Source organism: Zeugodacus cucurbitae, chromosome 3 (genome assembly GCF_028554725.1).
Source record: "Zeugodacus cucurbitae isolate PBARC_wt_2022May chromosome 3, idZeuCucr1.2, whole genome shotgun sequence".
In the NCBI taxonomy this organism is placed as follows: Eukaryota; Metazoa; Arthropoda; class Insecta; order Diptera; family Tephritidae; genus Zeugodacus; species Zeugodacus cucurbitae.
The window spans coordinates 42,298,082-42,320,500 of NC_071668.1; the positions used below are offsets into that span (position 1 = coordinate 42,298,082).

At 37.0% G+C, this 22,419-nt stretch overlaps 2 protein-coding genes across 2 annotated transcripts in view; one reads left to right on the top strand and one right to left on the bottom strand.

The window, feature by feature from the left end:
- Positions 1–2,613: 2,613 nt before the first annotated feature.
- LOC105220465 (cilia- and flagella-associated protein 20) lies at positions 2,614–3,558 on the bottom strand. Its single transcript, XM_011196901.2, has 2 exons — positions 3,180–3,558; positions 2,614–3,123 (listed from the first exon to the last, which is right to left on the bottom strand). The coding sequence occupies exons 1-2, from the start codon at positions 3,453–3,455 to the stop codon at positions 2,800–2,802; spliced, it is 600 nt and encodes a 199-aa protein (XP_011195203.1). The 5' UTR covers positions 3,456–3,558; the 3' UTR covers positions 2,614–2,799.
- Positions 3,559–5,237: 1,679 nt separating this feature from the next.
- The window catches only part of LOC105220243 (very long-chain specific acyl-CoA dehydrogenase, mitochondrial), a 29,599-nt gene continuing 12,417 nt past the window's right edge, over positions 5,238–22,419 (top strand). The window contains exon 1 of the mRNA XM_054227975.1: positions 5,238–5,395. Within this exon, the coding sequence (XP_054083950.1) occupies positions 5,340–5,395 (56 nt within the window). The 5' untranslated portion in view covers positions 5,238–5,339. The remainder of the gene's footprint in view (positions 5,396–22,419) is intronic.

Here is a 22,419-nt window from a genome sequence, read left to right on the forward strand (position 1 = left end):
ACGTTTGCAGGGGTCGTCATCAAAAGGGGGTGTCCATCCGAGGCTTTCGTAGATTTTTCATTGGGGGGTGTTTTTATGTGGTGGGTCCCAAGCCCTACGCACAACCGCACAAGCGGGCTTCGCCTTCTCACTTTAGCTCGCCTTCAAACGGATGTCTGTTGGCTACCCAGAGGATACTTGGTCTAAAACCGGAAGTCGTGAGCTGCTTGAACCATGTGGAGAAGAATCGTTTCTGGCCACTCCCAAGTGAATGACAATCAAAAACTTTCCTCACTTGCGTGAACTTCTACACATGATCCCATCCTCCAATTGGTTGAGAAATATATTAATTAAATAAAAATAGTTATAATATCTGAAAAAAAGATTAATAAAAGCTGAAAAAAGATTAATTAAATAATAATAATTATAAAATATTAATTAAATATTTGTAATTATAAATTCTGAAAAAAATTAGTTAACGGTGAAAAAAAAATAAAATCTGAAAAAGGTTAATTAAAGCTAAAAAAAAATATTTATTAATAAATAATAATTATAAAGTCTAAAAAAAAATTAATTAAATAAAATCTAAAAAAGGTTAATTGAAGCTGAAAAAATATTAATTAAATAAAAATAATAATAGTTAATATTATTTCATTTATTTCACTGCGCAGGCACACAAAACATAACCATGTACTCAAATTATTTCGCTGCGCAGGCACACAAAACATAAGCATGCACTCAAATTATTTCACTGTGCAGGCAAACAAAACATAAATTGTTGCACTGCGAAGGCACACAAAATATACAATTTTTTAAAGCAAAACTTACATACATTTTTTTGTTTGCTGCTGCTTCTGTGCTATGCTGCTATGTTGCTGGTTGTTGTATGCTGCTAGAATAATAACAAATTAGTTAATTTTATATAAATTATAATAAAAAATATTAACAATTCCATTCAACTCACCTTTTTAACCATATGTGCGCAAATGACTCGCGTTTTTCAGTTTTTTTATATTTCCCTTTATGGGATTTTTTTTGGCACCAATGACAATTACGTTTTCTCTTTCGCACTCATTTAATAAGAACAAGAAATGAGATAACTAGTTTTGTTCTGTTTGGGAAATTCGAAATGTATTAACCCTAGTATGATTAGTTCGACTTTTGAGGAACATATTTCTAAGCATTTTAGAGGAATTATTTTTTCATCGCATTAGGGTTAAAAAACAAAACAACCCAAACGTGTGCGTTGGTGTTAGTAATTGAAGAAATATGAGGGGAAAGTGGTTAGGCCTGGCTGGCAGGGTAGTGGTGTTATTAAAATTTCTTTGAATGTGTTGGAGTTTCAGTACCCATGACTTGCCGAGTATAGAATCAGATTTTTTTATACTCTCTCAACAAAGTTACTAAAGAGAGTATAATAGTTTTGTTTACATAAAGGTTGTTTGTAACACCCAAAACTAAACGAGTTAGATATAAGGTTACATATACCAAAGTGATCAGGATGACGAATAAAGTTCAAATCCGGATGTCTGTCTGTCTGTCCGAGCAAGCTGTAATTTGAGTAAAAATTGAGATATCTTGCCACGCCCACAAAATGGTGATAACCAAAAACACATAAAGTGTCATATCTAAGCCATAAATAAAGCTATGAAATTTGGTATGAAGGATCGCGCTATGAAGGGGCACATTTGGATGTAATTTTTTTGGGGAAGTGGGTGTGGCCTCGCCCCCTACTAGGTTTTTTGTACATATCTCGTAAACTATTAAAGCTATATCAACCAAACTTCCAGGAGTCATTTTTTCAGGCTTTTCCTTATACAGTCCAAAAATAGGGGGAATTGGATTATAACCACGCCCAACTCCCATACAAAGGTTATGTTTAAAAATACTATAAATGCTTTAATTCAGTAAAGAAAACCACCTTACATTTCATGGTAAAGATGGTACGGAAGAGCTGCTCTCAAATTGGTATACAAAATTTTTAATAGGTGTGGTTCCGCTCACTTATGGGTCAAAAACCAAATTTTCGAAACTACTTGACCAGTTTTAATGAAATTCGGTTCATAATATCTTCTTGGCTTCCCAATGATATGTTATGAAAATAGTCGAAATCGGTTCACAACCACTCCTACAATGGACTTTATACCATATATATCCCGAATATGTGAGTCAAATTGTGTTTTATATTAATAAAATTAATTAAATAAATTACGAGTATAAAATGTTCGGTTACACCCGAACTTAGCCCTTCCTTACTTGTTAAGCATTAATTTAATGAGTATATCTGCAGCTTTTAAGTGGTATTTACATTTTTTGGAAAATACTTTAGCTGTTATCAATTCTATAACTTTTTATTTCTTCTGACTTGTTTAAATTTCAACAATGTTGCACCTTATGAGCTTGTTTGCGGTACCCAGTGTGCTGATATCTGTACACATAGCAACACAAAATACTAATCATGGCTGCTATGACAGCCAACTGTAAACTAATCGACTTAAATTAAGGTGTATCTCAGTTACATTTTTTGTTAAACTGTAATGTTTCTCAAGTTTAATATTCCAAAACTAAAACCATGAATATGAAATTAAATTCGAATTAAGAATTATACATATGAATACTATAAAGCAATGGAAATATTTTTACATATATCTCTTAAAAAATTTATTTGATGAATGCCTTCGTGAATTTCTGATCAGTTATATTCACACTTCACTGACATGTGAATAAATATATAAATATAGATTTGTATATTTTTAAATGTATTTAATATGATAAAAGTGTTTTTTCCGTTTCCAATTGGTTAAAATAAATACTAATTTATCAACTACACGCCGTGTGATTTGGTTTTTGAGGCTTTTGAATAGGTAGAAAGAGTTTAAATTCTGGTGGAAGCTCTTCTTCGGAATAAAGTCTATCAGAGAAATACACTCGTCTTATTCTACAGTTCGCGTGTATTTGTACTCGTAAAGTCTCCACATAATTAGTTCCATACGCTCTCCTGGTAAAATCGGATAGATTAAATTGTATCTGGTTCCAACCTTCATCAAGACGCATTGGCATGGTGCATATGAAAGGTTTGACTCGAGTTGTTGATTGATAGTTACTTGCACGAAATCTACGACGTACATTTTTATCATCAAGAACCTAAAAATAAAATAAATTTTCAATTGTTGTATTGTTAATCGAAAAATGTGACTTACTTGGACTTCAAAAGTGAAATACTTCTTTAAATTTTTAATTATCATAACTAAATACGGAAGTTTTATTCCCAACGTCTTTTTCGGATCAGCAGGACAAGTTACAAATGTTGTGCTCACGTTTGTGCCGACAATTTCTAACACTAAGCTTTGAATATCATTGTCAGTAATACGTTTAATATGTCCATTTCGAACTTTTTTGTCCCATATCTGCAAAGGTTTACTACCGATGCTATACAAAATCGAAAGAAACCCTGACTGAAATGTATTTTTAAACATTTCTCCTACAATTACGAAGATAGTTCACAGAAATTTTTTCTTCTAAATAACAAAAACAGAAATTGAGCTTCAAAACAATAAAGATGTGTTACAAAAATCGATACAATCGATTACAGTCCTTTCTACACCGGTGGACACCGAGAAAGTTTATAGTGCTTGTAGATTATAGTATGTTTATATATGAAAATAATCTCGTTCCAAGCTCCATCAATAATCTAACAGTTTACATATAGCCAGATGAGATTATCAACAGTCAAATGCGTTGTATTTGTTGTTGTATTACACATATTTCTCTCGCTGTCGGCCATTTTTGTTTACATTTTCATTTGACATATAAAACTAGGAATAACACCGAAAATCTAGTTGTGTAAAACGAGATAATTTTACAATCTCGGGTTATCAAGAGAACACATTTGACAATTGATAATCTCATTTGGCTATATATAATATCATGTTCCGACAACAAATTTGAAGTGATTAGATTTCATTTAAACGCTTCACAAAACTATCCCGTTCTCACTGCTGTTGGAGATTTACAAATCAGCTGTTTTTGACTCATATACGTAAGAGTGTTTCTGTACTGTTAGCTAGTGAAACTATGAAAACACAATTTTTGAGTTATTATTAAAAATAATTATTTTTATTGTTGAGGCTTTAGTTTTAAATATCATCCCAAGTAATTTATTCAATATTATATACTCTTCTACTTCTGAAAGCCAGCAGCAGTCAGCACCTACTAACTGTAAACAAACACTCCTCGCAGCTGTTGACCGAAGCTGTGACATTTTTTGACAGTTTGCAGTGAAAAGCAGCTCTGATTAAACAAATGTGACCAACAGATGGCACAAAATCAGAGTCGCATAGGGGGATTTAGAGTAGTTCAGCTACAAATCGCTTCGGTAAAGTGATTACGAAGTGTCATTTTTGTATGGCGAAATCTTGTTAAATCCAGCGGTTTAGTTAGTTAAACGTCTCAACAGCCTAAAAATCGGCGATTAGCGTTTGTGGGAACATAATATAAACGGTTAAATTATTGAACGAGCTTAGAACGAGACTATTTTCATATATAAACATACTAAAAGAATACTGGTAAGACTTTATACAGGCAACTGTAATCTCAGTTATTAATCCTACTGAGCGCATCGTCTCCATTAGACCCAGCACTTTGATCAATTGATATGTATGGTGATGTAGACATCGGGAAAAAAATTGTTATTGTGACAGCTCAGTTTATAGCAGCAAGATTTGCAAAATTTCGTGGACAATATTAGTTTATTTGAAAATATTAATTTATTCTGCACTTTTTTCAAAGACGCTATGTTTTCGTTCCTAAAATTTATTAATTTAGTCCACCATTTTCTTATATATTTATCCTATTTAAATTATCATTCACCTTACCGGCATAGACAAGCCGAATCTACGCCGAGATTGAACATATTCTCATGAAACAAAATAGGTGATAGCAGGTTTAGAGTGCAATAAAAGCAATAAGTTGGAGTAAGGCAGAACACAAAGACGACGACACGACATAGCGACTGCTGACCACAAATGTCGCTTTGAAGCCAGCGTCTTGAACATTTTGAAGACGGCAGCGACATTCATTAGAAACATTTCTGATTTGGCAACAACGACAACTACAAGCTTGTTGTCGCGTAGTGGTGCTGTTGTCAAAAAATCTGTGCCCATAAGAACGCGTGTATCTTAATATTTGACAGGTGTCGCCCGTCGCTTGTCGTCTTCTATGTGTTCAGCACATTAAAGTTAACATGTTGGACAGAATACTGTCTCAATTTATCGATCATTGAGCATTACATATACCATACCTATTTGGTGCTGGGCTTTGTTTATTTTTGTGAATGATTTTATCATATTAATATTTATAAGATGTCGCTGTCTCGTCTTTCGTCTAAAATTTTACGTTTGCCTAAAGGCAGTATAAAGTAAGTGGCTTTTCAACCTTGAGAAAGACATTTGTTAAAAAAAATTAAATTATGTACATATTGGTTAGTGGACTTTGAACAGAAATAGCTGCCATTGGGAAAAGTTATTTACGAAGAACCAAACAGGAAATAGAAATTTTAATATACATCTGCTTATTCCAGATAATCTCTTATATCTGATAATACCAATTTTAACCCGAAAATCATGGGATCGCAGACTAAATATTCTCTGAAATTATAATTGATTGAATCTTGCAACTTGTTACATAGTACAAACATTTTTTCACCAATTGGTTGTTGCGAAGTCCTGAAACTTAACGAGTTAGATATAGGGTTATATATATCTAAATAGTCAGGAGGACGATTGTAATTTACTTCTGTTTAATATGGATAATATCTTCTAGCTGATAATACCCATTTACCCCGAAAATAGTGGGATGGCATACTAAATATTCTCCGAAATTATAATTGATTGAATGTCGCAACTTGTCCTTAAGTCCTTAAACTAAACGATTTAGATATAGGGTTATATATCAAAATGATCAGGATGACGAGTAGATTTGAAATCCGTATGTCTGTCTGTGCACGCGATAACTTGAGTAAAATTTTGATATCTTATTGAAACTTGGTACACGTGATTCTTTACACCATAAGAAGATTGTATGGCAAATGAGGGCACAATTCCGATTACTATGGCGCCGCGATCTGATGGCACCGTTGGAAAGAGGACGTTTTAACACCCCAAAACCCCCCTGCGTTCGCCCCTGCACACTTTTATACATTTTTCGCTCTTTTTTCATTTCAAATAGTTGAAATTACCAAAGTGTATTCAACAAAGTGAACCAGGTATATGACATTTCATTTTTTTTTACCCGAATTTGACATGTTTGTTGCCATTGATTAAACCCATACATTTATACAAAAATTCAAATTTTGAAATTCAAAAGTAAACAAATTTTAAACCAAAAAAAAAAAAAAATATTTTTTAAATGAATAAAAGAAAATGCCGAATACTTTCTGCTTAGGCAAAACAACTCATGGAAGCAATTTACTAAGGTTTTGTGCTCCAACTGACAAATTGCAAACAATTTTATCAATATATATTATTTTGTTAAAGTTAAAAAAGACGGGTTAATGTAAACAAATACATTAATTGTTTACTATTTTATTGTCAATAGCGGGTATGTCAAATACTTAGTTCACTTTGTTGAATACACTTTGGAAATTACATTACTAACATTCAATAAAATTCAAATTTTACATTTATTTAAAGTTTTTTAAGCAAAAATTACTTATTTTAAAAATCACTTTTCACCACTCTAAGATTTATTATACGGAAAACGAGCGCTGCCACATTGTTGATACCATATATAAATTCTTCCATAAATTCCTCTTTTTGCGAAAATTCCTCTTTTTGACAAAATCCCTCTTATTTTATTTAACAAAATAAATTAAAAAAAAATAATATCGAGGACAGTCCCTTATGTTGCTAACACTTGTGTTGGCTCGACCAGGGTTATTTTTTGAAGCGCGGCCGAAGGCCGCCTGTCCAGAAAGGTGTTATACGCGAAAAAAAACTACGAACTCACCTGGTTTTGGCTCGACCAGGGTTATTTTTTTGAAGCGCGGCCGAAGGCTGTCTGTGCAGAAAGGAGTTCTACGCGAAAAAACTTCGGGCACCCTCGGTTTTGGCTCGACCAGCGAAATTTGTTTGAAGTGCGGCCGAAGGTCGCCTATGCAGAATGGAGTTCTACACAAAAAAAACTTCCGTCACCCTCGGTTTTGGCTCGACCAGGGTTATTTTTTTTAAAGCGCGGTCTGTGCAGAAGGAGTTCTACACAAAAAAACTACGGACACTCCCGGTTTTGGCTTGACCAGGGTAAATTTTTTTTAAGAAAGCCCCCTGTGCAGAAAGGTGTTCTACGCGAAAAAACTTCGAATTCACCTGGTTTTGGCTCGACCAGGGTTATTTTTTTTTAAAGCGCGGCCGAAGGCCGCCAATGATGTAAGGAGTTCTACGCGAAAAATATAAGTAATTTTTGGTTAAAAAACTTACATAAATTTAGAATTTGAATTAAATTGAATGACAATAGTGTAATTTTCAATATGTGAAGTGAAAAATGTGAGAAAATTGGGTTAAAGTGTGTGAAATACCATGTGATACTTATAGAAATATTGAACTTTTAAAGACGAATATTTCAAAAACTATAACTCCGATCAAGAATAGTTGTCAAACCACGACCGCCAAAGTAATCGGAATCGTGCCCAAATGGGCACTGCCACTCCTACAAAATGGTAATAACTTGAAATCTTCAAAGTGCTATAACTATATAATTTTATATATATAAAGTTATGAGAGCACAAGGTACTTACGTAAAAGGGAAACGGTAGAAGGTGCGAATAACCGGGTTATCCTATGTTATTTTTGCTAGAACTAAAATAAAATTTTGTAGGGAGGATCACACCAGATAGGGCACATTTCAAAAAGTTTGTTTAGAAAAGTGGATATGTTCTCACCCCCTATTAAGAGTTGCATATATCTCAAAAAATAATAAATATATAAAAAAAAAACGTTCTTAAATCATTTCCTCCATGTACTTCATTATGGTGCTTGAAAATAAAAAGGTTATGTGAAAACTTTTAAAATTGCTTTAATTCAGTAAGAAAAAACAATAGACACCCAAAATTTTGAGGTAAAGATGGAATGAAAGGGCTGCGCTGAAATTGGTCAAAAAAAATGGACTTGTGAATTTTCCGCCTCCTACTTATATAGGTAAATGTCTCAGATATTCTAAAGAATTTCAAAGAGGATGTTTTGTTTATAATAGTGTGTCTAAAAATGTGCATAAAATCGGGTCAATGCTTCCTCTGGCAAATATCGGTTAATATGTGAGATATTATATCAAAATTAAGTAAACGTATAAATAAACAGGAATTACACCAGCTTGAATATACTATATATATAGATTTTCGCTTTTCTTTTGGACTTTGTGCCGAATATATAGGCCTATTTGTATGTTGCCATAATATATACATAAATAAATTGCGAGAGTATAAAATGTTCGGTTTCACCCGAACTTAGCCACCTTGTTGGGATTATATTTAACAACTACTTCATTAAAGAAAGGGAAATTTTTTTCGAGAAGTTATTGAGAGATAAAAGTAAAAAGTTCCCAAATGGGTGAATTGCTCGACCCAGACCAAACGTATTGAAGAAGAACATCGAGCGACGGATATCGTTTGCAAGGATGTACCAGTAAAAGAACTCCAAATTATTAGGTCTAGTGGCATGGAGCGATGAATTCATGTTTAATAACTTTGGGAATGATGGTAGACCCTTTATCAGGCGACAAGAATTAAACCCACGATACACAAACAAAATCTGTGAAACTGTGTGGATTATCATGGTATGGGGGTACTTCACCTCATACGGGGTTTGTCCACTTATTGAGTGTAAAATGACTGGGGCATGAACAAAGACAACAGAGCATTTTAATAGTGATTATTCCAATGATTTACTGTTAGCTTGGATCTTTTCAGCAGAATAGCTACTGCTAATAATAGCTAAGCACTGCTCTAGGGTGGTTAAGGACTGACTTAAGATGAACCATACCCAATGTTTCGAGCGATCTACCCATAGCCCGAACTTAATCCCTATTGGGATCGTTAAGAGAACAGTTTCGACGGAAAAACCTTTGAAAAAATCTTCATTGTGGTATGTTATAAAGGTAAATAGAGCAACATTACTTCGGATCAATATAATACACTGGTATGTACAAATAACAAACAGAACTGGGATGTAATATTGCAAAAAGGGTCCCCAACAAAATACTAGAATAAATAAAGCAAGTTTGTTTTAAACAAAACACCGATTTCTTTTATCTGGCATATTTTTTTGCTTAATTTAAGTCAATTCTTTTATTTTTGTAAAACTTTTTTTATTTTGATTTATCATTAAAATTCGATTTATATGAATTTGTACATCATACAATTCATGTGGCTTAATTGTGTGAGCACAAGTGTAGGCTATATTTATTGCTCGAATCTCAACTTTCTGGAAATAGTTCCCAGGTGAGGGTATTAAAAAGACTCCGTGATGGAGAATCCTAATCTGAAACTGAAAATCGTCTTGCAAGTCATTATCTTCGCAATCGCATGCCAGAGTCGAGTAACGAGCACTCGCTGCTGCTTGCTGAACAAACTTTCTAAACCTCCCAGTAAGCGCTTGAGAGTCGATTACGGAGCGTGTGCAGCGGCTTGGAGAATAAAATATTATATTAGAAATATACAAGGCGTCAAGCTCTGAGCGTTCCCAACGTCTTTTCCTAATTTTAGTTTTTTAAAATGAACCTACATGAGAAACGGGAAAGTACATGCATATGTATGGGAGAGTGTGTATAAGTGTGTAAAAACTTGTAACTTTTGAAATGTTTGTTATACATATATATTGGTGTTTGATGTAAATTGCTCAATACTGCTATTCACAGCTGAAATTTTGATTTCTACACTTTTTTATTCATCTAAGGAAACTATATTGTTTGTAAACTCAATTATGGGCAAATTACATAAATTATACTAAAAAATTCCTAGACAGTTTAGTGAGTGCTTGACACAGTATTGGTAGAGCACATGTCAAAGGTGAACACCATCGGAGAAAAAAAAAACCATAATTTACAGTTTCACTCCGATAAAAACCAAACCGCAAATGAAGAATAGTGTTTATTATGGTCTTTCAATAATCAGAATCGCGTATGATGTTACCGCAGCAGGACCATAAACACTGTTCCCTTTTAATCCGCCTTTTCACCTTTATCGTATTTTCCTTTTACGAGTAATCAAACAAGCTGTCTTTTCTTTTCAACGTTATACCGTGATTGTACAACGCGAGATGCTTATTATTAAAACCGCCTATTCAAAATATTTATTTTTACTATACCCTATAATTCTAGTCGCATACTTAACATAAATATAAGTACGACCGAAGAGTAGCCAGGAAAAAGTCACTTATAAGCCTGACGATTTGCTTGCTGAAAACACTAGATTTTTAGAATCAAGTAATTCAGGGGTAAATGTTAAAAAAATCCTTTATTTTTTGTATTTTACATTCTTTTTAGGCTTTATTCAGTAATAAAAGCAAATTTAATACCCTTAAAAATTAAAAAAAAAATTTATTCTTAATACTGATTACCGCCTGATAATATTTTAACGGTTAACGGTAATATCACAAAAAAGGTAGAAGAAGTGTAAAATAGCAATCGATTATTTGAAACCTTGGTCTATTGATTGAAGTCAGTTTGGCTAGAATAGTTAGGAATATGGCGGAGATTTAAGCAAATGAACTACAGACTCGCAGTAGTCAAAAGTATTTACATAATTTTTTTTGCGCAAAAGTATTTACACACGGCGATTTAGCCTTTATCCTTGGATTTGGTTTGAGCAAGAGTAGTAATTGGATTCTATTGCATTCATAACAACCTAACCCAGCCTTAAAATATAAAAGTTGGTAAATAAAATGCCGAAAACAATGCTCAATTTCATGAAGGATCTTTACCTTCAAAAGTTTTAAATGAAGCAAATCAAGTTGACTTCCGCACAGCCTTGGCCAAAACTTTATTGAAAATATTTGGGGTTTCGTTATATATCAGAGGACAATTGATATAATAACCGAAAACGATGAAAAAAATCGACATTTGGTCTAAATTAACTGTTAACTTAGCGCACAATTGGTTTGAATCAATTCGGACCATAAAGCAGGCTGTTATTGATGCCAATTCTGAATTTGTCGCCTTAGAATAGGAACTTATACTGAACATTAAAATTTATAAAATTATCATTCATTAGAACAGGATAATACAGTTTAATTCGTGTGTAAATACTTTTGGCGCAAAAAAAATATGTGTAAATACTTATGACTACAGCGAGTCTTCAGTTCATTTGCTTATTTCTCTGCCATATTTTTAGCTATTCTAGCGAAACTGACTTCATTCTCTCAGGAATAGATCAAGGTTTACAGCAACATATACTTTTGTTACCCTGTGACAACTGCAACAACAAGCAAAAGATTTTTCTGTGAAACTTGTGAAAAAACGTTCGATGTGTAAATAATTTTGACTACCTCTGTATAAATTTTATTGAAGTGAAAGGTTAAAGTACGGCAACAATGAAATTGCTGTTTGATATGTCACGCCGTCTTCAAAGTGTTCAAAACGCTGGCAAAGCGACATTTGTAGTCAGCCGTCTATACGTCGTCTTTGTATTCAGAGCATTAAACTGCAATTTTTTTGTCAGATTCAGTTGCTAAACTATTTATTATAATAATAATTATTAATAATAATTTTTTTCCTTAACCGTAGTTTATCTTCTTTGGTTGTTGTATTGGTGTTGTCGGCACAGATTTGTTGTCGGCTCTGCTTGATGAAAATCAAAAATTTTTTATATTTTAATTTGACGGCCGCAAATTTGCTCGTCTCCATTCATGCTTGACGAAAAAAAAGCTCATTTCCGTTCTGACGTTCAACACAGACGGGTGTGCGGACGAAATAAATTGCATATTGCTTTATAATTAAGCGCAGCAATGCTAACATTATGAGACAATGGAAATTAAGCGTATAGTAATAAGTATGAGAGGAGGGAGCAATAGAAATTTCTTTTAGAGATTTTGTTTTAAAAAATTATCTTTTTATACTATCGCAACAAAGTTGCTAAAGAGGGTATGGAGGGTAAGGAGGGTTTGTGTCACCAAGAAATAAAATAGTTAGATATGGGGTTATATATATAAATATAAAGAGTGGAGTTGAAATCCGGATGTCTGTCCGTGCGTCTGTCCATGCAAGCGATAACTTGAGTAACAATTTAGATATCTTAATCAAACTTGGAACACATATTCCTTGGCACCCTGAGGAGATTGAAAATGGGCGAAATCAGACCGTTGCCACGCCCACAAAATGGCGAAAACCGAAAACCTATAAATTTTCATAACAAAGCCGTAAATAAAAATTTTAGGGCGGGCACATTTGGATGTAATTGTTTTTTGAAAAGTGGAAGTATAAACCAAACTTTCTGCTGTCGTTTCTTTTATCCATTTCCTTATACAGTCCAAAAATGAAAGAAATCGGATACTAACCACGCTCACCTCCCATACAAAGGTTAGAAAATGACAAAAAGTGCGTTAACTCTGTAACGAAAAACGTCAGAAACACTAAATTTAACATAAGAAATGACAGATGGAAGCTGCACTCAGATTTTTTTACAAAATGGGCGTGACGTCGCCCACTTATGGGTCAAAAACCATATCTCAGGAACTACTCGACCGATTTCAATGAAATTCGGTATATAACACTTTCTTGACACCCTGATGACACGGATGGAATATGGGCGAAATCGGTTCACAACCACGCCCACTTCCCATATCCATTCCATCTGATCCGTTCTTTTTATAATATATACATTAGGAACCAATGAAGATAGCGGAATAAAACTTTACACAAATACTGTATTTGAGATGTGACATCACTTGTGGAAAAATTATCAAAATCGGACCATGACTTTTCAAGGCCCCTGATATCGAACATAAAGAACTCAGTGTCTAATAATTTCAATTAAGTTTTCACCGAAAATATAGGTAAATCTCTCAGATATTTTAATGTAATTCAGAGGGAATTTTTTTCTTATAACAGTTTGTCTCTGTTTCGTCGAAAAAATACCTTTTTTCATGTGTACTCGCGATTGGCTAACTCACCTGTGGGTCCGTAGAAAACTTTCTTGTATTAAAAAAAAACGCAATTGAATTTACAATATTCACAATATAACGATTTATTTCTATTTATAATTCCTTCTTATTACTTTATTTTGTTTAACAATTTTATTTCTTATTATTTTATTATTTAACAATTTTGCGGAAGATCGTATACACCAATCGGCGGCGAAAAAGGATCGAAAAAAGATGATCGTAGAAAAGAGATGCGTTAAGCGTGCACACGTGTGTCTTCTTCTTGACTCGTACAAGAATAATGAAGAAAAAAAAATCTGATCGTATTGGCCATTCCTTTTGTTAAAGTTGTTGGGTTATGGTTTGTGGTGTAGTATCCTCGAGTGTGGTGATTAGTGGTGAGCGTGGTAGTTGGGCCATGGCAATGTTATGCTTTTGGGATGACTTTGTCTGTCAGTGTGGGGTGTTGAAATGTTGTGTGGTTGTGTTATGCTGAGGGAGGTTGGTGCTCATTTAAACATCCCGGCCCCCCTAGGCAATTAGTTAGCCTAGTAGCCGTTGTAATTGTTGCAATGTGGCCACCACGCTACTAAGCCCAGTGGGTTGGCGAGACCGCGGCCTAGTTTGACGGCGTCGCGTGGGTGTATTACGTTGTTGGCGTCGAGTACGTGTCCATGGTTCCAGTGGTGGCTCAGCTCTTCGTAGTCGTGCTGCACGGTTCTCCTGAGAACGCCTGTTAGTACCCCGACCTTGTGGTTGTCCGCCATCTCGGTGGAGGAGGGTGTGATGGGAGCGCATGCATATTTGGCAGGCATTGTTGGATGGACATTCTAGCGTGGAGTGGGTAGTCGCCAAACAATTGAGACAGTAGCCATGTGCCTGGGCGACCTGCTGGCGTAGCGTCGGCAGCATTCTCTTGAATATGCCGCAGTGCGGCAACCTGTTTGGGCGACGGCAAAGCGGGCATCGGAGGCGTGGTGGATCTACTAGTACCGATGTGGGGTTTGCGTGTGTTGCGCTTCGTGAACCGACCGGTTGCGATGTTGTCTTGGGATTACGAGGGGCTGGTATAGGCCCCGTGCGAGGCATGTGCACCGTCGACCGAACGGCTGGCGTTGGTGCGGTTGGCATATTGGTGTCCATTTGATCTGTCAAAGATATTGTTTAAATTATATGGGTGTTTGTCGTAGATATGGATGGGATAATGGTGCCACGATAGGTGGCAATAATGGGTCGTCATTGGATCGACCATTTATTATTTTTTGTTGTTTTCGGCGAATTAGTATTGGTACTTTATTTTGCGGGTTATATCGGTTTATTGGTTACGGTTTACGTTTCGGTTTTATCGGCTGTTGGTAAAAAGCATAGTTTAACGAGCGGCCTAGTTAGTGTTCCGTTTTGCGTACGGAGATCGACTACGCGAATATGACCGTCGGAGCCGTAGTAGAGCTTCTCTATGCGACCAAGGCGCCATTCGGTGGGGGGGAGACAATCGTCATTGATCAAAACGCAATCTCCAAGCTGAGGCGCCTTTTCTGGTGTTTTCCACCGGTACCTTCTGTGGAGGTCCTTTATGTAATCTTCTTTCCATCGAAGACTGAATTCATGATGGAGAATTTTAATTCATTCCCATCTGTTTAATAAGGAAAGCGACGCCAAGTCTGGCTCAGGTGTGGCCAGTATGGGCGCTCCTTTAAGAAAATGCCCTGGAGTGAGGGCGGTGAAGTCTGATGGATCTTGCGAGAGGGTAGCGAGAGGCCGTGAGTTGAGAACGGCTTCAATTCGAATAAGCAACGTCGTAAATTCTTCATAATTAAATTTGTATGTACCAGCTAGCTTCTTAAAATGAGATTTGAAGCTTTTTACAGCTGATTCCCATAGACCACCCATATGAGGAGCGCTTGGGGGGATAAATTGCCAATTAATGCCTTGGGGGGCATACTTTTGTACGATGTGTGGTGAGACTTGTTTTATGAAGTCCACAAACTGTTTTTCTGTGGCTCTTTGAGCTCCTATAAAAGTTTTGCCATTATCGCTCATGATTTTGGATGGAAAGCCACGTCGTCCGACGAAGCGAGCAAAAGCCGCGAGAAAAGCCTCCGTCGTCAGATTAGTACAGAGCTCAAGATGTACTGCCTTTGTCGTGAAACAGACAAAGACAGCCACGTAGCCCTTTATGAGGGTGGGGGACCTTAGCATAGACGCCTTTATTTGAAAAGGCCCAGCAAAATCGACACCTGTGGTGGTGAAAGGCAGAGCGAAATTACAGCGTTCAGGTGGAAGTGCTGCCATAATCTGCGTTCGCATTTTGTGCTTGTGCATAGTGCAGATTTTGCACATGAAAATGCACTTTTTTATTTGGGGCTTAAGACGGAGTATGTAATACTCTTGGCGAACCATCTGTTGCATGAGGCGATGTTCGGCGTGTAGCATTAGATTGTGGATGTAATTAATAAATAATGTGGCAAATGGGGACTTCTCAGGGATTATTATAGGATATCGTTCGTTATATGTTAAGCTTGAATTAGCAATCCGACCATTCGCCCGAAGCAAACCGTTCGTGTCTAGAAATGGGTTTAGAACTAAGAGTGAACTCCTTTCATCAATAGGTTTCGATTCTCTTAATAAGGATAGGTCGCGGCTGAAGTAGCGCGTTTGAGTCGATGCGATAAGAGCGACCTTTGCTTTTTGTAAGTCTGGGTGCGTCAATGTATCGCATTGGAGGCAAGTTGCTCCTTTAACCTTAAGTTTGAGTCGTTCTATGAATTTAAGCATGTAGGCGACTACTCTGAGGGCTCGGGGGAACGATGAAAATCGTTCAAGGATGTCGGTATCATCCAGTACTGTATGAAAGGTGACGATTTTCCGACATTCTGGGGCAATTAGGTTGCGCATGGGTGACTGTGGCCACGAATCGGAGGATTCGGTTAACCATCTGGGGCCGTTCCACCAAAGGGTGGTGGTGGCGAGGTGCAAGGGTTTGCACCCTCTTGTTCCTAGGTCGGCAGGATTGTCTGCACTAGCAACGTGTCGCCAAGTTGCTGATCCTACTAGGTCAAGTATTTGAGAAGTTCGATTAGAAATATAGGTTTTCCACGCGTGTGGTGGTTTTTCTAACCAGGCTAGAACTATTTCAGAATCGGACCAAAGATATAATTTACATTTTGCCATGTTTAAGTGGGTCCGCACCATGGAAACTAGTTTTGCTAATAGTAGTGCGCCACAGAGTTCAAGTCGTGGTAGACTTAACGTTTTAAGAGGTGCAACCTTTGCCTTTGCTACTAGTAGCTGGCTTGTAGTTGCCGTGTCGCTTTGTGCGCGCACATAGATAGTGGCACAATATGCCTTTTCAGAGGCGTCGCAGAAGCCATGCAGTTCGACTTGGTATTCGGGGGAATAGTTTACCCACCGTGGTATTTGGATATGCGAAATATCATTCAAATTTGTAGCGAATTGGGACCATTTTTCTAAGCGAAGAGGTTTCACTTGTTCGTCCCAGTCGGTTCCGTCTAGCCAGTAGGTATTTATGTTTATTTTAATTATTCTTATATGTACACAAATAAGTAGTACATACCAAATTACAAACATAAGTACGTAATGTACTGTAATAATGTCACTAACGTAGGAAATCTGTTATTTGGGTTTGTTTTTGACAGACTTTTGTTCGGTAGTAAGAACTTCGGACAGTATTGTGAATTCTTGATATCATTGTTTTCATATGGTCATCATCAAATTTAGTCTGAACAAATACATTAAGCGTTTCCGCAGCCTTCAGAGCTTCAGATACACTCAAGGTTGGATACAACTCTGGTTCGTCATCATCACCGTCGCTATCTTTGCTATTCGCGTCGTCGGCGATGATATTATCCATAATGTTTTCATCAGACGGCTCTTCACAAGTGGCGATAGTATCATCGACACGCGCGTATTGTTCAAAGTCCTCGTTTGTTATGGGTAAGTGATGCTTATCAATAGCCTTCGCCCAAATGCTCAGCAGTACGTCGTCTTCTTCGTTAAAATCATCTGAAGTTATTGTACATTCTACATTGCTTCGGACAAAATCAGCATGTTTGTAACAGTGTTTGTAACAGTTAAAAACTGTAATTAATAAATAATGTGGCAAATGGGGACTTCTCAGGGATTATTATAGGATATCGTTCGTTATATGTTAAGCTTGAATTAGCAATCCGACCATTCGCCCGAAGCAAACCGTTCGTGTCTAGAAATGGGTTTAGAACTAAGAGTGAACTCCTTTCATCAATAGGTTTCGATTCTCTTAATAAGGATAGGTCGCGGCTGAAGTAGCGCGTTTGAGTCGATGCGATAAGAGCGACCTTTGCTTTTTGTAAGTCTGGGTGCGTCAATGTATCGCATTGGAGGCAAGTTGCTCCTTTAACCTTAAGTTTGAGTCGTTCTATGAATTTAAGCATGTAGGCGACTACTCTGAGGGCTCGGGGGAACGATGAAAATCGTTCAAGGATGTCGGTATCATCCAGTACTGTATGAAAGGTGACGATTTTCCGACATTCTGGGGCAATTAGGTTGCGCATGGGTGACTGTGGCCACGAATCGGAGGATTCGGTTAACCATCTGGGGCCGTTCCACCAAAGGGTGGTGGTGGCGAGGTGCAAGGGTTTGCACCCTCTTGTTCCTAGGTCGGCAGGATTGTCTGCACTAGCAACGTGTCGCCAAGTTGCTGATCCTACTAGGTCAAGTATTTGAGAAGTTCGATTAGAAATATAGGTTTTCCACGCGTGTGGTGGTTTTTCTAACCAGGCTAGAACTATTTCAGAATCGGACCAAAGATATAATTTACATTTTGCCATGTTTAAGTGTGTCCGCACCATGGAAACTAGTTTTGCTAATAGTAGTGCGCCACAGAGTTCAAGTCGTGGTAGACTTAACGTTTTAAGAGGTGCAACCTTTGCCTTTGCTACTAGTAGCTGGCTTGTAGTTGCCGTGTCGCTTTGTGCGCGCACATAGATAGTGGCACAATATGCCTTTTCAGAGGCGTCGCAGAAGCCATGCAGTTCGACTTGGTATTCGGGGGAATAGTTTACCCACCGTGGTATTTGGATATGCGAAATATCATTCAGATTTGTAGCGAATTGGGACCATTTTTCTAAGCGAAGAGGTTTCACTTGTTCGTCCCAGTCGGTTCCGTCTAGCCATAATTCTTGAATCAGGATTTTCGCTTGTATCATAATTGGCGAAAGCCATCCTGCGGGGTCGAAAAGTTTTGCCACAGACGACAAAATTTGTCTTTTTGTTATGGCGGATATTGCGGAAATTGACTCTGTAGTATATGCAAACTTATCAGATATCGCATTCCATTGGATGCCTAGTGTTTTTGTTGTACTTTCCTTTTCGAATACAAGGAAATTAGTATCCAACAAATGATCTTTTGGAATATTTTTTACTATATTTGGGTGATTAGTTGTGATCTTTTTTAGAGGAAACCCTGCGGTGCTGAGGGCACTTCTTACTTGTGATAAGGACTCGTATGCCTGTGGAAGGCTGTGGCTTCCAGACAGGATATCGTCCACATATGTCTGTGTTTTTAACACTTGTGTTGCCAGCGGAAATTCTGACTTTGTGTCTTCTGCCAATTCGTGTAGTGTACGAATGGCTAGGTATGGGGCACAGTTCACGCCAAAGGTAACAGTTTTTAATTTAAAGTCGCGTAGTGGACTATTGGGAGATTTTCGGAAAATAATTCGCTGAAAAACTTGATCATCTTTATGTACGGCTATTTGTCGATACATTTTTTCGACATCCCCATTGAATACGTATTTGAATATACGCCAATTTAGTATGAGGAGCATTAAATCTGGTTGGAGTGTCGGTCCCGTAAATAAAATATCATTTAGGGAATTCCCCGAGCTAGTGGATCTTGATGCATTAAATACAACTCTAACTTTTGTTGGTTTTTTTATCAGGCTTTACTACTGCGTAATGTGGCAAGTAGAATGATTGATATTTGTCTTTTATGATTTTTTCGCATGGGCTTATTTCCTCCATGTGATCTAAATGGAGGTATTCTTCTAAGACACTATCGTACTCTTGTTTGAGTTCACCTTTTCTGAGTAGGGTTTTTTCCATACTTAGAAACTGCTGTATTGCAGAGGTGCGAGAGTGACCTAAGGCGAGTGTGTCTGGAAATTGTTGTTTTAGTGGTAGTCGTACGACATACCGACCATTATCTGATCGAGTAGTTGTGGCTTTGTAAAAGTCTTCACAATACTGATCTGGCCGAAATAGGGGGGAGCTCTTCTAGCTCCCAAAATTTCCTTAATTGTGATTAAGACATTCGTTGGATATTTCTTCAACTTCAGTTGTCATGGTGTAAACTGTTTCAGTAACTAGTCCACTTAGTATCCAACCGAAGATGGTATTTTGAGCTAGAAGGGTGTTTGAGATTTTTTCAACCCCTTCTAGTATAATTTGCGGTATAAGGTCGCTGCCTAGTAGAATGTCTATTTGAGCTGGGGTGTTGTAGTTGGGATCTGCTAGAGTTAGGTGTGAAACCTTATCCCAATGCTTGCTATTTATTTGATAGCTTGGAAGCATGTTTGTTAATTGCGGTAAGACAATAGCATCTGCTTGAATGCGCTTATCCGCTTGGGGCGAAATTAGGGTAATAGGGCATATTTTATTAGAGCTTTGTATTACTCTTCCGCCCATTCCCGTAATTTCAAATTTAGCTTGCTTAGTTGGCAGTTTTAGTTTTGTTTGTGCCTTAGACGCTATGAATGATCGTTGTGATCCTTGGTCTATTAAGGCTCTAAGTTTAAACAGTTCTCCTCTGTGTTCGATGGAGACAACTGCTGTTGGTAGTAGTACCTTGCTTTGAATTTCGCTGTGTAGCGTTTGTGTCTTTTGCGTCTTTGAGCAACATGGCTCTTGGCTAATTTCAGGTTTTTGTATTTCGGGAGTTGCTGTTGCAACTAAACCCGTGGCTCTTTTTGTATAAGCGCTACTTTGAGGTGTAATGGGGGACATGTTGTAGTGTAACATGGAATGATGTCTTTTATGACAATATACGCAATTGAATTTGCTTTCGCAATTATTAAGATTGTGTGCGTGGGACAAGCAGTTTGTACAGAGTCTTTTTGACCTGACAAAGTTGTTCCTTTCGTTTATATTTAATTTTTTATACTTCTCGCAAGTTTTTATTTTATGACCTCCCTTACACATTTCACATACTGATTGCCATTTATTGGCTTGGTTTGATACAAAGGAGTGACTTTTATTAACGTGTGTATTGTATTGTATATGTTTGCTGGCTTGAGGTTTAAGCAAGTTTTTACTCGACTCATTTTGAAGACTAGTTACATTCATATTTTGGCTGCCCATTCGCTCAGCTATCTCGTACTGAGCAGCGAGGAATTTTTTCATTTGCTCCCATGTGGGCATCACTCTTCGATCGTCTAGTGACTGTTCCCATCGTAGTAACGCAGCATCAGGGAGTTTTTCTGCGCAAATAGTTACTATCATATGGTCCCAATATTCTACGGGAGCTTTTTGTGTTTGTAATACTGATAGGCAATTTGTCACTGTCGAGTAAAACTTTTGAAATTCATGGCTGGTTTCTTGTTTGATTTTAGGGTAATGTAGTATAGTTTTAATAGGATTTTCTATCATTACTCTTTTATTTTCGTATCTTTCGACTAGTGCTTGCCAAGCCAGCTTAAAACTTTCGCCATTTAAGCCGAATTGCTTGACGATCATGTCTGCTTCCCCTTGTGTTTTATACCTTAGGTGGTATAGCTTTTGTGCATCTGCGAGTTTAGGATGATTTATAAAAAGAGCTGTGAACATGTCCCGGAAGGACGGCCATTGATCATAACATCCGTGAAATATTTCCGTATCGCATGCTGGCACTTGGAGATAAATGTCTGTATTATTTTCTTGGGGTTTTATTTGTGCCAGCTCTACTCTCGATTGGGGAGTAGGCGCGATTGACTTCAAAAGTTTTAATTGATCTGAGATCACAATTTTTGTGTCTACATACTGGTCTAAACAGTTTTCATATTTGGCGTAAGGCGAAGATTTAAAATTTTCAGGTAGATCTGAATCATCAGTTTCTACTATTAAGTCATACACCGCTTGGAGACGTGTCCAAAAATTTTCAATTGTTTGACATTTTATTTCAAGTGCCGATTCAGAGTTGTTTTGCATCGGCGAAGATGTAAATCGAGTGCAGTATCTTATTAGACAGTCACTCTCAGTCAAATGAATTTAGAGTTCAACATGTCTTTCCCCCTTTTCGGTTTTGTAGCACCTTGCTTTGAGCGTGTAGCTTCTGCCGGTGTACATGGACTCTTATCGTCTGTAATCATTTTTTGAACTTTTAGAAATTGAGTAGATTTTGCTTCCTTTGAATCTATGTTCATTTAGAAGAAATATTTTAAAAGGGAAATATATACGTATATGTGTATTTGATTTTGTTATTGCAGTGTAAACTGAGAGAGTATAAAATGTGACAAAGGAAAACCGAAACCCTTTTAAGTAAATAAGAGTTTTTATTTATATATACAGTAGAATCCGGATATAACGACCTTCAAGGGACCGGCGATATTATGTCGCACTAACCGGATGACGTATAAAACGGATATTTACATATGTATGTAATTATGTATTATAAATGCGAAAGTTTGATTTTCCTATGCAGGTATTTATGTTTATTTTAATTATTCTTATATGTACACAAATAAGTAGTACATACCAAATTACAAACATAAGTACGTAATGTACTGTAATAATGTCACTAACGTAGGAAATCTGTTATTTGGGTTTGTTTTTGACAGACTTTTGTTCGATAGTAAGAACTTCGGACAGTATTGTGAATTCTTGATATCATTGTTTTCATATGGTCATCATCAAATTTAGTCTGAACAAATACATTAAGCGTTTCCGCAGCCTTCAGAGCTTCAGATACACTCAAGGTTGGATACAACTCTGGTTCGTCATCATCACCGTCGCTATCTTTGCTATTCGCGTCGTCGGCGATGATATTATCCATAATGTTTTCATCAGACGGCTCTTCACAAGTGGCGATAGTATCATCGACACGCGCGTATTGTTCAAAGTCCTCGTTTGTTATGGGTAAGTGATGCTTATCAATAGCCTTCGCCCAAATGCTCAGCAGTACGTCGTCTTCTTCGTTAAAATCATCTGAAGTTATTGTACATTCTACATTGCTTCGGACAAAATCAGCATGTTTGTAACAGTTAAAAACTGTTCCTTGCTTGAGTTGAGTCCAGGCACGCGCGCCAATAAGGAGAATTGAACGGTGAAGCGCGTCGTTTTAAAC

Excerpts from the sequence above, each read along its gene's own strand:
- LOC105220465 (XM_011196901.2), bottom strand. The coding sequence starts at position 3,455 with ATGTTTAAAAATACATTTCAGTCAGGGTTTCTTTCGATTTTGTATAGC. Across the intron at positions 3,124-3,179 it reads ATTTCACTTTTGAAGTCCAA|GTTCTTGATGATAAAAATGT; the intron begins GTAAGTCACATT and ends TTTTATTTTTAG.